Source organism: Octopus bimaculoides, chromosome 4 (assembly GCF_046866305.1).
Source record: "Octopus bimaculoides isolate indiv1 chromosome 4, ASM4686630v1, whole genome shotgun sequence".
NCBI classification, from domain to species: domain Eukaryota; kingdom Metazoa; phylum Mollusca; class Cephalopoda; order Octopoda; family Octopodidae; genus Octopus; species Octopus bimaculoides.
Window position 1 is genome coordinate 94,054,685 of NC_142931.1, and position 12,651 is coordinate 94,067,335.

The following is a 12,651-nucleotide window of genomic DNA, read 5'->3' on the forward strand; positions in this document are numbered from 1 at the left end:
GCTGCTGATACTGCTACTACTGCTACTGTTATTACGGTCACTATTGACACCAGTAAGGAACAATTATGAACTCTTCATTTAATTTCATTTTTTTAAATATGTATTTTTGATAAGGTTCGTTTTTACAAGAACCGAAACATGTTAAAAATATCTCTGACAAAAATTTTTAATTAAAATTCATTTTTTATATATTGGCGTTTTCAAACTTCTTTTTTATAAATATATACCCAGTCGTATGCCACCTACACTTTTTTTTATCTATCTATCTATCTATCTATCTATATCTATATCTATATCTATATATATATATATATATATAGTTCAAAAAAACAATAACAAAAAAACAAAAAAACAACAAAGTGAGGACGTGATATGGATAGTATTATTGGACGCTCAGGAAAGGAAAGAGAGAGTGTATGACGTTTCGGGCGTAGCCCTTCGTCGGAAAGATGGAAAGTTCGGAGAATGGAAGAACGGAGAAAGAGGAAAATGGTACCGATGCCCACGAGGTTGTGTGTGTGTGTATGTGTGTATGCATATGTAATATATATGTCTAAGTGTGTGTGTCTTTGTGTCTGTGTTTGTCCCCCACCACCACCTGGGATCAATTTGTTCAACTAACAAAACTCTTCAAGGCAGTGCCCCTGCATCACCATAGTCAAATGACTGAAACAGTAAAAGATAATATATATATATATATATATATATATATATATATATATATATATATAGAGAGAGAGAGAGAGAGAGAGAGAGAGAGAGAGAGAGAGAGAGAGATAACTTTCTTTATTGGCCACACAAGGCTGAACATAGAAGGGACAAATACAATGTAGTGTTTTTTTTTTTCGAGGGGGGCGAAAACAAATGAAGTAGAAAAAAACAAAAAAAATTAGGGACAACGATCAAAAGGGATGGAAATCGTTTGGGATATACACAAAAAAAGTCGAAATAGTATAAAAAGTTCCCAAGAAATGGGGAGGTTTATCTGTGGAAAGAAAAACCTACAAAAAGACCACGGTAACCTCGGGCAATAATGTCACATGTTAACACATTTATTTACAAGTAAGTAACTCTCTATTTTAAATTTTTTGTTCTTTTTTCTGGTTCATAGGATCATGCTCAAGATGGCTTCATCATTCATACGTGCCATCCTTGCTACATTCACGCATCTATTTTTGAAACATTCGCTAAACAAAACTTGCCTCTCTACTCTCACCTTCCTTTTCAAGTGATACTTGAAAAAGTTGATGAGAGATTGACTAGAGAGGGAAATGTTTGTCTCTAATCCTTTCAGGCGTGTCCACCAGAAACATTCTTTTGCCATAGCCAAAAGTACGATAAAAATAGCTCTTCCTTCCCGTTTGAAGGAAGGAGGCATGACGATATTGACGATAGACATGGCTGATAAACCGACTCGTCCCACACGTGACGGCAGTCGTTCGACATAAGCCCGCAGGTCGGAAATGGTTGGACACTGCACGAGTGCATGCAGAATGGTTTCGTCGCTCTGACCGCATCTCAGGCAGGTCGGCTCCGTGTTTCTCGAGTCATGTCTGTAGAGCTTATCCTAAACGGGTAGCGCTTCGCGGTAGCACTGTCAGGCCAGAGATCTCTGGAAGTTGTCCATAGGTCCCGGCCCAAAAGTCAACTTGAACGTGCAGGTCAGGTATTCCTTGTCGATGCCCAGGTTCGCCCCAAGATCATCGTCGTACCTCCCCTCCACTCATCCCCTATAGAATGCATTGGTTGTGATGCAGTTGCTCAAGGTCGACCCAAGAGCAATTCGACACTTGCGGTGCCATTCACCCTTCCTTGGCCTCTTCTTGATCCACGACTGTAGCTCGGTCATGAAGATGAGCTGTGGGAAAGCACACCACACAAACGGTGACCACACCTGCTCACCGTCGTCCACGTAGAGCCGAAGATGTCACAGTCTCAGCGCATGTCTGCGCATCATCAACCACGGCATGCCCATCCCTCCTTTCAGTGGGTGTTGGCAGCAAACGGACCGCCTGACCATCGGAACACTTCCTTTCCACAAGAAGCGGAAGAGGATACGTTCCAGTTTGGTGGTGGTAGGGTCGGGACAAGGCACAACAATCAGGCGGTAGTTGATGACAGACGCGATGTACATGTTTGCCACCTTTGCCCAACCTTTTAGGGACAGCTTCCTCTCGTGGCCAACCTACTCGTTATCTCGTCCCAGTTCTTCTCTGTTTGCAGGTCCGGACTGAACCAAACTCCGAGCAACTTGACTGGCCCGTCCGTCCAGCGTCCTACTACTGAGGCACTGTCAGATGGTATGGGCTTGCTTCTCCAGGTGCCGAGCCCACCAACTTTTCCCAGTTGATTTTCGCTCCCGTCACCACTTCGTAGTCTTTTGGCGTCTCGCCGACCAGCTCCTCAATGCCCTCTTTACTAGTGTACTAATTTGGTCTCTGAAAACCTGTCTCGATGGGAAAGACGCGTTTATTTTCCAGTTCTGGGACCCTGCCTATGTATCATATCTGAGTCTAGCGTACACACCACAAGTTTGTGATCCATATAGCTGACTATGTGGAATTGCTGACACCCTACGCTAGCTCTATTTACTGTCCTACACAATATCCTATCTAGATACGATCTCGACGACTCAATGCGGTTGCTCCATGTTCACGTTAGCGCATTCGGGTGGTCGAAAGCATCTGAGCAGGTCTCTGAATCATTTGCATCTTCGTCTATTCCTATCTCTGCCCACATAGTCTAGATGTGTGTCCAAGGTAGCATTCCAATCCCCCACTAAAAGTAAAGGGCTAAAATGAATCGACGAAAGCCTTCAAAGTTTGGGAAATTTCGCCCACACAGGAGCAAAATTTTATATAAATGTTTATCAAGTTTTGAAGTGAATGTTGTGGCACAACTTTTAAACACAAAATATTTGACAATGAAAACTTTTAAACATGCAAAAATCTCCAACTTATGTGGATCCCATTTGACTAGTGTCCATCCAGCAGATAGATAGATAGACAAACAGACAGATACACACACACAAAATACAGGAAAAAATACAGAAAACTAAGAAGAGGATATACACACACAAATATGTATGAAAGGAATAAATTCTATTATTTTCTCATATTCATATATTCTACTCGTAAATTCACATTCATGCACAAAGACTGGAACATATCTTTTTTGTCTTCTATTGAAAAGGGTCAAGCAACAAGGGTGAAAATTATGGAAATGCTTGTCAGAATAAAATCAGTACCTACCACTCCAGAAATAATAGCCTTTTTGTTGAATTCTTTTTAAAAAAGGAAACTGATAAGGCAGGATTTATAGGCAGCATCCAAAGTGAAGAACCAGGTAAATAGAGAATTTTCCATTCTGAAATTTTTTTCTGAATTTTAAAAAATTCTTACCTAAGCATCATCTTTAAGAGAAATTGATCATGTGTTCCAGACCACCTGAGAAAATTCTAATGTTATTGAATATGAGGCCTGGATAACCACAGAAGAAAACCATGGGAACTAGAAAGGAACCATCAAGATAAGTCAGGAATCCATAGAGCATCTTTCTTAATGCCAAATTAAGACACTATCCTCAATCAAACTCAATCAAAATAAGAAAGAGTAATCATAGTGAGCATTTTCAAACAACAAGAAATACCAGCTGCTTGATTCTTTTTCATTTACTATGGTTTCATTAGTTCTGCCAATTATAGATATCAATGTAAACTGTTTCGAGAAAGGATCTATAAAACCTCAGTTTCTTTCTTAATCAAGGTGTAGAAAACATTTGGTAAAGGTGGGATATCTCTGAGATCTACAAGACAGAAATATAATCACTAAACTTGTCAACTAGATAGTTTGATGCAATTTTGAACCTTGTTCTTCTGACTCAGGTATGGTTGTCATTGCCATCATCATCTTCATCATCCTCTTCACCACCATCATCGTCATCATCATCATATTTAACATAGCAATCTAGAAGAAAATCCAAGAGAGAAATATATTTTTCTGTTCTCTTATGAAAAGGTATCCAAACATTAAGAAATAACGTACTCAGTGGTTGACTTCATCACCAAGCTGTGAGTTAACAGTTTAAGAATATCTTAATATTTCCTGCTCATTTATTTTCAAAAGACTATGCTTGCTCTAAATTTTTCACTCATGTTGTACAAAGTATCTATACGCCTATGTAATTTAAGATATAACTATTTCAGGGAGATATTTACATGGGTTTTTCTTATGGCTGTTTATGATTATTTATAAAAGATTTAATTTCTTGATTTTCCTTTAAATTTGTTTCAAACACATTTAAGAAAAGGTTAATACAATAATTTTTACTTATGTTAACGTTTCAAGAATTACATTGCATAAATCCTAGTTAAAAAATAATGAAAAACATTTCTTTATAAACATAGGGAAAGAATATAATAGAAGTATTACACACACTCATAAAAATATAGAAGTGCAGTGAGACCTGATAGTTGGATCTAGTCCACATTCAAGTCAGGTGATATCATGCCATATAGAAATTAGTGAAATGTTATATGACCTTTTCACATGCTTTTCTCAGTATCAAAGGCAGTGTCATGCCAAGAATAATGGCAGAGCTTTGTGAGCCATCTGAGGACACATCTGCTCCTCTTTCCAAGCAATACCAAGAGATAAGAGACAATTTCAGGCTGTCCAGTGCTAAATGCATATAATAATGATGTTCACAGTCCACTTTGGTTACCAATTCATTGCTAAAAATAACAGTCTAATTAGCTATGCAAGTAATATACAGCCAACAACAGGAAAATAGCTCAGCAACAAACTTCAAAATGACAGAAAGCTAACAATATGATAACCTCACTGCTCTACTACCACACTTTCATAACTACAATGACAACATCAACAGTGTAACAATTTGTTATTGGCCAAACCAAGAAATGGTGACTAGAATTGACAGTTGGCATGGAGACCAAACAGTGAAACCAGCTTGCAGCCGATGAATCAAACAACAAAATGCAACCAAACAACTTTTCATATACATGATTTCACAGAATAGGCTCTCAAGGACTCTTTCTTTGCACGTACCTATTTTCTTTAGATTCAGTACCATTCATCCAGTTGATTTACATTTCATTTCATTCAGTTAAAAGACAAAATAATTGAAATTCTACCAACTTCCTTTGTTTTCATGCTAGCACATTTTATAACTTTGCAAAGTCATGTTTAAAGCTAATCCTGCTTTTTTTTTCCCACAGACCCACTTGTAGATGATTTTGTGCACATTATTTATTGCAGACACATTTCAATTTACAGTTTCTCACACATGCATGCCTGTTTGATGGTATTCCAAATCTTTCTGGCTGTTTTCCCACCAGCCATCATACATTCACTCTACACACTGTTTTTGCAATGTCACTGATTTTGCTACTATCATCTCTAGCAGATGAGGTGTCCAGTACTGAGGAGTGGCAGAAATAGTCCAAAACCAGGACTGGTCTACTGGTCCTGTCGCTAGGAGATGGTAGGGGTTTGCTTCCCTGCTTGCAATTTTATTGGATGCAGCTGTGCATTGTTAACCAGCTAGAGGAGATGTCCTTTTGGGGTTAAAAAATTGCAGTAGAATCTGCTCAAATAGACAGCCATGTTAAAGTGGCTACAAATATTACTTTTCTCTATGTGTTTTCATATAAATGTTTTCAGTTTTCTCATGCAACTTTCTGCAGCACCTTTCTTGTTAGTGTAAACAACATGCATACATACATCCAATTACACACATGCCACATTCACATGGCATTTTCACAAAGGAACACAAACCATGCTTTTTGTACCCTGCTTTCACCCAGCTACTTTTCTCAATGGGAATTTATAGTCATGTTCCACATAGAACATATTTAAATGGCTTGATGCATCCAGCATTTCACATAAGTTTCCTTCGGGATAAACAGCACCTACACAAGCAGAACTATTTGCATATTAATGGAAATTTTATGTAATAGTAGTAATAATAATAGTTATGATTTTCTCCTACATTTTCTCTTTACTTCTTGCTAATATTATTAAGCTGATGTGAGATCTAGAATCAAAACCATACAACCCTAATAGTTGGGTCCAGTCTACATTCAGGTCAGACAACACTGTGATTATCAACCAAATAGGTTGCCACAATATCACATAATATAGAACTTAGTGAAATGCTCTACAACTTTTTTTTCACACTTTTCTCTGTATTAAAGCAGTTTAACACCAAGAACGACTGCAGAGTTTGAGAGCCACCAGAGAACACACATCCTCACCTCTTGCCTGCCAAGCAACACTAAATTTTCCTTTGATGAATGTAGTTCAAATAAAAAGAATTCTTCTTTACAATCACAAACCAACTCCTTCCAGCAGCTTGGGCCTTATTAATTAATCATTACTATGCTTCTTTCTTGTTGTGCGTGGGAAATGAAAAGAGGTTCACCTACCTTCTTCTCGTCAATGCCTGTCTAGCAGTAATCTCTCCGACGATCCTACCCTATCCCTGTCACCCAGTATAAGTACCTGCTATCTGTCCAACCCAGGAGTGAATTCCTTAGTGTCCGTTCACGACAAAAAGACACCGATGCTCCCCTCTCTCCCCTCACTTCTCCTCTCATGCTTCCTCTTCCGGTCAGCCTCTTGACCATTGATGTCATGACCCACTTCTTCCAGTTCATCCCTACATGCCCCCCTGATCTCAAAGATCACCTCCTCACTTCAATCCATGTCGAAATCTGCCACCCACCCTGGTTGGTGCCTTGCATGTTGTGATCTTCTTAAGCTGGGAACCTCATTCTCTTCCTTTTCTCCACAATCATCATCCAATGAAGCGACAATCCTATAAACAGACTTCATCTCCCACCTCCACAAAAGGCCCTCTCTCTTCTACAGGGGATCCCAATGGCTTACTCGGATGCTGCCATTCATATTTGAATATTGCTCCATATAGCTTGGACTCTTCAGCCTGTCCTAATCAGAGTGACACATTGTACCAGAATACTGCTTCTAGTGGCGAGATGTGTCCCCTCTCTGCCATGGCCTTGATCGTTTGATGATGTCTTTCCACGATCCCATTTCCACTCAACCTCTATGCCGTTCTGAAAAAGCAGTGCACTTTCCACCTGTCAAGCATTTCCTTCAGCACCTCCAAACAAAACACTGTGCTGTTGTCCATCAGCAATTCATCCACAGGGCCCCACTCTAAGAATACCTCATTTAGAATACGTGCCATCTCATCTGCAGTACCTGCCCTCAATTCCCTCCAAATGGCCATCTGGCCTGGCCCACATTCGACCATCAAGAGATATGTCCCCTGCCGGTTGTGTGTCACATCCACTGCCAGTCATCTCCAGTTGTGCTCTATTGAAATGTTTCCCTGCTCATGCACACCTGGAGCAGGGTCGATGGATTGATACCTGTCGTAGTTCCTGACCACCTTTTGGATGCTCTGTCTAGTAATGTCAGCGACAATCCTCCTGGTATGATACAGGGTCCGATCCATGCCCATATGATACATGGCATGTAGTCTCCTTAGTTCAGAGTCAGTTAACCAACACACCGCAGCTTCGATTCTTCCAGCTCTCCTAACCAGGTGTTCTCACCCTGGTTAGAACGTCTGCCTTGTTTCTCTCTGAAGGCACAAAGACCACATACAGCTTCAGACCAAACTGGGCAACCAGCTCTCCTAGAACCCCTAGGTGATGCTTCACTAACATTTCTGCTGTCCCTTTAGTTTGAACCCTCTTCTCATTGGTGATCACTAATCCTACCCAGCCAAGCATGGTAGCCAAATCCATCTGGATTTCAATGGAGCACAACCCCATCTCAAGGCTAAATTCACTCCTTTCAGCACTGCGTCCAACTCAGTGGTTGTAATTGTCTGCTTTTTGAAGCCAGGCCGCATCCTCCACTTTGACACCTCTGATTTCCAGCACAACTATTGCAATGCTACTAGTATCACACCATATAGTCCCGTTATCTGATTTGGGCACACACCAGTTCCCTATGACTGGGTCTTCTACTCTTGTCCTCTTTGGAATTTCCTGCATCATCACCACCATCCCCTCTCCCACTTTGTCACCCCAGTTCTCCCCTTTTGCTCGTCTCTTGGTATAACTGCATGCCGTATGCAGCCACCCCATGATTGGGTAGTGACCTACTAATTTCCTGCACATTGAGAACAGTTCTCTCCTCCTGACATTGGTACCCACCCAGCTCTGGGATCTCATTCTTCCTCTGAAATACCAACACGACTGTTTTGTTTCTTTTAAGCTCCAGTGCAGCTCCTCCAGCTATTAGCTCTGGTGGCTTCACAATCAGCCTGAATTTCTTCAGACGTCTTACAACCTCTGCCACAGGTGGTACAGTCTTGTCCACTAAGATGTCATCTATATAGGAATTGGTGGCCCTTCATATCCTATCCACGTTTCCCAGGATAGATTTGAACACTGTCACTATGATCTTCAGTGCAGAATACAGCCCGAAACCCAGCCTTGTCAGACAATATGTCAGGCTCTTGTATTGCACCAGCTGATACTGCTATAGTTTATTGCTCACATGGAGCTGCAAATATGCTGACATCAAGTTGACAATCGTTGCTGCTTTAGTTGACTGTCTCTATACATGCAGCACCTCACTGCAGATGTCAGTTGCCTCACCACCTGTGTGTAATGATACATGGCCATTCATCTCCTGAAAGTCCAGTACTGGTCTGACTTTGCCCTTTGTTGGCTGCACCACTGCCATTAGCGGTAGCACTCTGCTCACCACCTCTTCCTTCCATGGGATAAGAACACTTTCCTTAATCCACCTCTCTACCTCTTCTTGAAACTCACTCCTAGCATGTCCTTTCAGGGTATGCTGGTAGCAGCTCACCCTGTTCTCCAGCATCGGGGGTTCCTCTTTCCAGCACCACTCTATCGTCCACCACTGACCATCAAATGCTGCCTGAAAATCTTTGTCTTCAATGGTGTAGGCAGTGCAGCCATTCACGGAGCTCTGCTTCTTCTTACGTTCCTAACTGATGGTGCGCAACCCTCCCCTGGCAACAAGTGAAACCACGTCTCCTCCAACACTGACATTTTCAAGGCGGTCGATCACGTCCATTCCCATTACCACATCAATCCCGTCTACCACTTGGTCAATCATGATTGCCTGCAGCTTTAACATTGTGCCTCGCACCGCTATCTCCATGTTGCTACCCTTGCATTCAATTTCGCTGCCATCAATCGCCTGAACACTATTCACCCCCTTCCATTTCTTTGTCCCCTTCGGGGTCATGAGAGACATTGTGCCACCTATGTTCACAAGGGCCTTGAATGTGTTTCCCCAACCATGGCCTAAACTTTGTGCAGTGGCTGCACAAATGCCTCTACTCATTCGTGGGGGAAGTTTGAGAGGCAGTAACTTCCCTGTGGCCTTTTCCCTGGCCACAATTTTGGGCAATATACCCAGTCTGTCTGCACCGGTAGCAAACTGGTCCAAGCTCTGCACAGTCCCTCACCATGTGTGGTCCCTGGCACTTAAAACACTGTCGTTCCACAGTAGGTTTCTTTTCATCTTTCAATGGCCACCATGCAGCATCACGGGCTTCTGCAAACGCCATCACCACTGCCTTCCACCATGTGTTTTGTGTCAAATGCAAGCTTGAACAATGAGCTCACTCATTGCCATTTTGTTGCCACTTGGCAATTGTTGTAGCTGCACTGATACATTGTCAGGAAAGCCATTCACAAAAGCCAGTCACACTACTTTCTCCAGACCCTCTCCAGTGAGACTAGGTAGTACAGCCAGCCTCCGTACCTCTGCAGCATACTTGTCAATCTGTTCCCCTGTCCATCTGACCATCCTCAGCTTAGCAAAAGTAGTGTACTCTCCTTCTGTATAAGCCTCACTCAAGCACTGCTTGATCTTTGGCCCACTCAGTTGTTCTTCTTCATTCATTTCGAGGTACAGTGCCAGCACGCTCCCCTCCAATTACAGCACCATGAGGCTTGCTACATCTTTGATGTCTTGTAGCCTGGCCACAACTTTGAATTTTTGAATCCAAACTATTACATCTCCTTCACCATAGAGAGGTCTGATGACATCACTGCCGATCCTTATCTTATATGCTGCTATCATATATTAGGGAACAATGATATCTTTAATGATTGCCAAAATAGCTTGTTGTGCATAGGAAATGAAAAGAGGTTCACCTACCTTCTTCTCATCAACACCTGTCTAGCAGTAATCTCTCTGACACTCCTGCCCTACCCCTGTCACCCAGCATAAGCAGCTGCTATCTGACCAGCCCAGAAGTGAATTCCCTAACATTTGTTCACGATGCTTCCAGTGGGCAAAAAGAGGCTGATGCTCACCTCTCTCACCTCACTTTCCCTCTCGTGCTTCCTCTTACGGTCAGCCCCTTGACCATTGACGTCATGACCCTCTTCTAGCTCATCCCCACATTTCTAATCACCTACAGTCATCAGAAGTTTATATTCACTTACTCTCCTGCTAAAAGAATGTATAACAATGCACAAGTGAACCAATGACAATGGTGCTGACTAATCATTTCAGCACGACAGAAGTAGACTATGTTTATTGTTTTCTATAAATGTACGATAGCTATATGTACCCAGCATTGCTCATATAAATTAATACCTGTTTGAAAATCATGCTGTACAATCAATCTTGCATAATGTTGTCCAAAATACATATATCTGACAAAAAGAAGAGATGGTCATGGCTTGATCAAGGCTGACTTGGTGCTAAACAACAATGTGCTGCAGGAATGATTTCAAATGTACACAATTTTTCATACATAACTACATTTATTTCTATTGTATTTTATATTTGATATAAAGATACACTGAGTGTTAATTTTGTATCTGAGTGTGTCTTGATACTTGTGATCATTGAAGTGACAAATACACATATGCACACACATTTCTATTTGTAAAATTCATTATTATTCCATTTCAGAATGTAAAGAACCCTATAACAAATTTATAAATGGAGGAGAAAGTGGATATATACAACCACCATATAATAACATTATATTAATAACGTAAGTTACTTCCAGCTTCAGAGTATGTTTTTAATAATTTTTATATGCAATATGACATACCCTTTATCCTATGACATAATATGCTACAACATACTTCCACAACATGCTATGCATGATGTACACCATATTGCATATATTTGCAATAATAACACTGATAATAGTAGTGCATTATCCCTTTCCGTAGCGTACCTTCTTATCCAACAATACGTCGTCTGCATTTATAATTTTGCCACGGTGTTATCTCTTATCAAGACAATTTTCACTTGCCCAATCTACTTTTTTTGGTTAAAGGGTGCCAAAAGGGGTTGTAGCAAGTAATGATTGTTTTGTTGACTTGCTGGTTTCTACTCCTACCACAACTAAAGTTTAACCCTTTATCATTTAATCCAGCCATATCTGGCCCAAATATTCTACTTGTTTTATATTAAAATGGACCAATCTCTCACACCTACCTTACAATGTCATTTTAAAAATATACAAACACACCATTGAAATCTCACAGTTACAAGAGAATGCATGATTAATTCAAAACAATGTGGATATATAGGCATTACACTCGACATAATAATCTAGATGCTAAAGGGTTAAAACAGCACGCTCCTGATTGCTGAACACACAAGTAAGTTAGATTTTTCTTTTCTTTTTTTTTTATCACACTTACACATAAGTAAATACTTATTGATTGGTTAGAAACATTAATTCTATTTTTGCTTTCAAATGATTTTCTTTGACAGGCTAAAGTTAGTTTGCTTACAATTTCTCTTCTTATTGCAGTCCACTAAAATGCCAATGGGCCCTAACAACTAACAGTAGTCACGTTTTTCAAATAAATTTGGTTAAGTTTGAAGAGTTGAGTTACCTTGATATCTATGATGGTGTGTATTTCTTTTATCCAATATCTGTATAATTTGTCTTTTATTATAAAACTTTGTCATTGTTTGACTTCTGTCTCAAGACGACATTTTTGTGACCTTTGTATGATGTTAGTATTATTTGACAAGTGTCTGATGCTGCTGAATTTGATATATTTCCTTTTTTTTTATACCTGTGTCTAATGCTGACATGGCTTGATACTTGTGTTTTGGTTTATATTATCTAATAACTATTTGTAATGTTGCCACAGCATGATAATGTATTTTCCCCATGTACTTTTACTGTCTCAGGTAAGTTCATTTCATGTACATATATCTGACATACTCAAATTGACATTTGCATTTGAAGATAACATTGAGGTATAAGCTATCTGATGTTGATATTATGGGTTAGTTTTATTCAACATTTGTGTCTGATATTTACATTATTTAAAATCTCTATTATCCTTGTGTAATGTAATATTGTTTGATGTGAAAACATGTCTAACCATGGAGAAATATTACCTTGCTTGGAAACAGGTGAAGGGTGGCCCTCAGAAAGTTGTCCTGTAGGAACCTCTGGTTGTGCTCCACACTTTTATATCACTACATCCTCCTCTTTTTTGTCAAATGCTCCAAGTAACACATCTCTAAATCTCTGACCATTTAAAGGATTCTTAAGCTTCCAGAACTTTCTTTTTCACACTGGTTGTCTTCTTGATAGCCCAACATACCCATACACTATGTGGAA

The 12,651-nt window shown here is 40.2% G+C and overlaps 1 protein-coding gene across 5 annotated transcripts in view; it reads left to right on the forward strand.

The window, feature by feature from the left end:
- LOC106877781 (uncharacterized) overlaps positions 1–12,651 on the forward strand; it is a 248,611-nt gene that overhangs the window by 173,080 nt on the left and 62,880 nt on the right. For 4 of the 5 annotated variants that reach the window (XM_052967253.2, XM_052967252.2, XM_052967254.2 and 1 more), the window contains 3 exons: positions 3,193–3,345; positions 10,965–11,049; positions 11,824–11,924. In XM_052967253.2, coding sequence (XP_052823213.1) covers positions 3,193–3,345; positions 10,965–11,049; positions 11,824–11,924 — 339 coding nt within the window. The remainder of the gene's footprint in view (positions 1–3,192; positions 3,346–10,964; positions 11,050–11,823; positions 11,925–12,651) is intronic. The other variant, XM_052967255.2, reaches the window with a different exon arrangement.